This window comes from Lepus europaeus, chromosome 8, assembly GCF_033115175.1.
Source record: "Lepus europaeus isolate LE1 chromosome 8, mLepTim1.pri, whole genome shotgun sequence".
Classification (NCBI taxonomy): domain Eukaryota; kingdom Metazoa; phylum Chordata; class Mammalia; order Lagomorpha; family Leporidae; genus Lepus; species Lepus europaeus.
In genome coordinates, this window is record NC_084834.1 from 123,934,162 (window position 1) to 123,939,001 (window position 4,840).

The window sequence follows — 4,840 nt, forward strand, 5'->3', positions numbered from 1 at the left end:
CTGCTCCTCTTCTGATCCAGCTCTCTGCAATGGTTTGGGAAAGCAGTTGAAGATAGCTCAAGTCCTTGGACCCCTGTACCACATGGGAGACCCAGAGGAAGCTCCTGGCTCCTGGCTTCAGATTAGCAAGTCTTCAGATCAGCGCAGCTCCAGTCATTGAGGACATTGGGAGTCAACCAGCAGATAGAATATCTCTCTCTCCATCTATCTCTTTCTCTCTCTCTCCCTCTATCTATATCTCTCTTCCTCTCTCTCTCTCTGCCTCTGCCTCTCTATAATTCATTCAAACAAATAAAATATTTTTTAAAAAAAGAACCCATGCAATCAATGTTTCCATTGGAGATCATAATACCTTCTTCGGGCCTTCATTATCTATTTATTTATTTATTTTTAAAGATTTTATTTACTTGAGAGGCAGAGTTACAGACAGGGAGAGGGAGACTGACAGCGGTCTTCCATTTGCTGGTTCACTTCCCAAAAGGCTGCAGTGACCAGAGCTGGGCCTTTCCAAAGTCTGGAACCAGGAGTTTCTTGCAGGTCTCCCATGTGGGTGCATGGTCTCAAGCACTTAGAACATCTTCCACTGCTTTCCCAAGCCATTATCAGAGAGCTGGATCAGAAATGTAGCAACTGGGATACAAACTTGCACCCATATGGGACACTGGTGTGAGAGGCAGAAACAACGCACTATGCCACAGTGCTGGTCCCACCACTCTTTTACTTTAAAAGGTGTACACTCAGATACTTGGTCCACTAAAATACTTTTTATTTAATTATTTATGAGAGAGAAAGAGAGAGAGAGAGAAAGAGAAACCCTCCCAACCAATCATCACTCTTCAAAAGCCATGAAATGTTGGCATTGGGCTAGGCTGAGGACTGGAGTTGTGAACTCATTCTAAGTCTCTCATATGGATTTCTTGGACCCAGAACACTTAAACCATCATCTGTGGCTTCCTGGGGTTTGAGTAACAGGAGCCTGTAATCAGGGTAAGTGGATCTCAAAACTCAGCTCTTCAGTGTGGGATACTGGATTCCCAACCAAAATCTTAAACACTGGACCAAATGTCTGACCCTTGTTGCCCACTTAAAATCAGGTCATATGTTTTTCATTATTGAGTTTTACTTAGTTGTTTCTATATTTTGGTTGTTAGCCTTATCCTTGAATGGTTTGCTGATATTTCCAGTTGTTTCCTAGTTGGCTTCTCACTCTGCTGATTATTTGTTTGCTCCGCAGAAGCTTCACAATCCTATTCATCAATTTAACTTCACTGCTAGGCAAGAAATCATTGTCCAAATCCAGGTCAACAGCTTCAGCTCACTGAGGTTGTCTAGTAGGCCTATGGGCTCAGGCCTCCGATGTTCGTTAAGTAAATTTTTAAAATATGATTTGAGATGAGGATCTAGTATAAATATGTGAAGTCATCTGATTGGGACACGCTTTAGATATGCACAAAATAAATTATAACTCAAGGATCAAAAAAGGTGGGGAAAATGCTTGTAACCTTAGATTAAATATTGTGCTAGTACCCTCTACACTCTCTCTCCAGCAGGAGCTTCCTCACCTCTTTAACCTGAAAATCCTCATTCACAGCAATGGCCAAGCCCTAATACATCAGTGACCACATCTCTACTCAGTGAGGTACAAGTCTGGGCTGAGAGCTCAGACCCCCAGAGAAGCAGGGCCCATCTGCAGAGAGAGGACCATTGTTCCCTCATCTTAATGAATCGAAGCACTGCTTCTTTTCCATCTTCAATTTGAAAAGGTAAATATTCAAACAACAGAAACAGGAATAGATGACAGGGTCCCCATCTAATTATTAGCATCAGCCAAGAAAGGCAGTGAGCGACCACACCTGTGATATGGTGCAGCTGCCAGAGAGAGGAGCATCATGGGACCTAGAGGACAGCAGCCCTCACCCTCCAGTGCACACCTTCCCTAATGCAGGCTTCGTCTCCGAGGCTCCCCTAACAGACCTGTGAACACAGGCTGACTCCTCAGCCCACACCCACACCCTGCTCTCCCCTCCTCCAGGTGCCTCCCAGCCATGAGGACCCTCGCTCTGCTTGCTGCCATTCTCCTGGTGGCCCTGCAGGCCCAGGCTGAGCTCCACTCAGGGATGGCTGATGACGTTGTGGACCAGCAACAGCCCCGGGCACAAGATCTGGACGTGGCCATCTACATTAAACAGGATGAAACCTCAGCCCTTGAAGTTTTGGGTGAGAGATGCAGCATAGCTGAGCTGTAGAGACTCCAGGGGAGGAGACTCCAGGAGTCTGGGCGAGCAAGTAGATGATTTTACGTAACCTCCCAGACCCCAGATTTTCTCCACTGTAAATAGAACCCTGAAGGCCAAATGAATCTGACACGTTCTGCAGAGACTTTTGAATGTGAGAGATGTGTGTGTTATTCTGCAGGTTCAACACATGGACAGACAGATTCACAGTTTTTTGTTTTTTGTTTTTGTTGTTGTTTTTTTTTTTTAATCTAAATGTGTAGAACTCATTGTAAAGAGAATTTGAACCCTCTATAAGAGAAAGTTTAGAAACTGGAGACAGGAGCAAGGCTGTGCTGAAGTGCAGGTGTGATGAGGGCACAGCACATAGAAGTGAAGGCATGTGAATGGGTCTCAGGTTCTGTGTGACCAGCACTTGCTGTGTATTTGTTCTTATTGGCGGGATTGTCCATGCTAATTGCTACTCTGCAGCCAACCTAATGAACACACTAGACACACAGCAAGCTTCTGCAGGTTGACCTTTGCCACCCTGACTGACTCCATGCTCAATACTCAATGCCTGATGCTCCCTTTGTGTCCACAGGTGCAAAGGCAAGGGCCATGTGTTTTTGCAGACAATACCTTTGTGGGTCTGGGGAACTTTTCTCGGGGTACTGTACAATGCGTGGAATCCGCCTCTCACTCTGCTGCCGCCGCTGAGCATCAGAAACAGAGAAGAAAAGAGTTCCTTATTTGCTTGAGACCTCAAGGGAAAATGTTATAACTCCTGTGCCACGTCCTTTCCTTTCCTACCCAAATAAAGAGCTTATAGTGAATATTCGGTGCTGGTGCCCTTGATGCTCATGTGCATTTTAGTAATGGCTCTAGGAAGAGCAAGCTCTAAAATCATAAACCCTTTTAAGTAAGACACTGGCTCCAGAGTGTAGGTTGGATTGATTTGAACTCAGACTTCAGGCAAAAAATGATCAGAAAACCCCAACGTGGTTCTCATCTCTCTACTGACCTCTATTTCCTCTTCCCTCTGCCTTCATTCAAATAAGCTCCACTCCCAAAGACATTTCCCATGTGTATGATTGAGCAATTGTTACCAGCTATCCTTCATGAAAAACCACCATCCTCTTATCCAGGGTGTAGGAGTTCTATTGAAAAGACCTAGAGGGCCGGCGCCATGGCTCAACAGGCTAATCCTCCGCCTTGCGGCGCCGGCACACCAGGTAACCAGGTCGGGGCACCGGATTCTGTCCCGGTTGCCCCTCTTCCAGGCCAGCTCTCTGCTGTGGCCCAGGAGTGCAGTGGAGGATGGCCCAAGTGCTTGGGCCCTGCACCCCATGGGAGACCAGGATAAGCACCTGGCTCCTGCCATCGGATCAGCACGGTGCGCCGGCCGCGGCGGCCATTGGAGGGTGAACCAACGGCAAAGGAAGACCTTTCTCTTTGTCTCTCTCTCTCTCTCTCTCTCACTGTCCACTCTGCCTGTCAAAAATAAAAATAAATTTTAAAAAAGACCTAGATTAAATACAAGTCCCCAAGCAGGCACCGAGGCTCAGTAGGCTAATCCTCTGCCTGTGGCACCGGTCCCCGGATTCTAGTCCCAGTTGGGGCGCTGGATCCTGTCCCAGTTGCTCCTCTTCCAGTCCAGCTCTCTGCTGTGGCCTGGGAGAGCGGTGGAGGATGGCCCAAGTCCGTGGGCCCTGTACTGGCATGGGAGACCAGGAGGAAGCATCTGGCTCCTGGCTTCGGATCAGCGCAGTGCCGGCTGTAGCGTCCATTTCGGGGTGAACCAATGGAAGGAAGACCTTTCTCTCTGTCTCTCTCTCTCTCACACTTTCTAACTCTGCCTGTAAAAAAAAAAAAAAAAAAAAAAAAAAAAAAAAAAAAAACAAAAAACAAGTCCCTGAGGATCTTGATTTTACCAGCTTCTTTGAAATGACTTGAGTTCAGATTCAAATGGACTTTCAACACAGACCTAGTAAGTAGGAGCACCCCAAAGAGATAAACTCAGTAACACATGTGCAGTTGCAAAAGCTGGACTGTGTGCATAAAAAGTTGGTCTTCACACACAAAATGCACACTCTCCATTCTTTGGGTACTTTGAGATGTGTCTCCTTTTGAGTTAATGTATGCTTCCGTGAACTTGATGGTGTCTAAAAATACAGCTTCAGATGGGCATCCAGGAAAGTGAAGGGAAAGAAAGCGCTCTGCGCAAACTTGTTCCCTTGGAAGCTGCAGGGTACTGAGGTTCTGATACCAAACACCAAGCACATGAGTGAGTGAGGGCAGGAATCCAGGTCTGGACAAGCAGGTGTCATTGCTCTGGTACAACCATAGCGCCCCCTGCTGCTCTGTCCCAACTGTTGCTCACCACAGTGCACATACCACGTGTGAGACTTGTGTCCCTCCTGAGCCTTTCTTCCTCTTCCCTTCTGAGAAGTCACATTCATGGAAAAGCACAGGATCTTTAAAGGACCAATCTGAGACCTGATAGGGTAGGATGTGAGCCTCATATTCCCTCCCTTAGATACCCATTGGCCCTTGAACTTCAGTAGGTGTTTCTGTCAACTGTCAGGACGTGAGCACTGGCCCCTGGGAGGGGTCCAGTGTGTTCT

At 46.9% G+C, this 4,840-nt stretch overlaps 1 protein-coding gene across 1 annotated transcript; it reads left to right on the forward strand.

Moving 5' to 3' along the window:
- The first annotated feature begins 2,045 nt into the window (after nt 1–2,045).
- Nucleotides 2,046–2,933, forward strand: LOC133765743 (neutrophil antibiotic peptide NP-5-like). The gene is made up of 2 exons (XM_062199306.1): nt 2,046–2,217; nt 2,818–2,933. The coding sequence occupies exons 1-2, from the start codon at nt 2,046–2,048 to the stop codon at nt 2,931–2,933; spliced, it is 288 nt and encodes a 95-aa protein (XP_062055290.1).
- Nucleotides 2,934–4,840: the final 1,907 nt, after the last annotated feature.

Bases quoted from the DNA above. Each gene is read 5' to 3' on its own strand.
- LOC133765743 (XM_062199306.1), top strand. From the start codon at position 2,046: ATGAGGACCCTCGCTCTGCTTGCTGCCATTCTCCTGGTGGCCCTGCAG. The intron at 2,218-2,817 runs GTGAGAGATGCA...TTGTGTCCACAG, and splicing joins CTCAGCCCTTGAAGTTTTGG to GTGCAAAGGCAAGGGCCATG.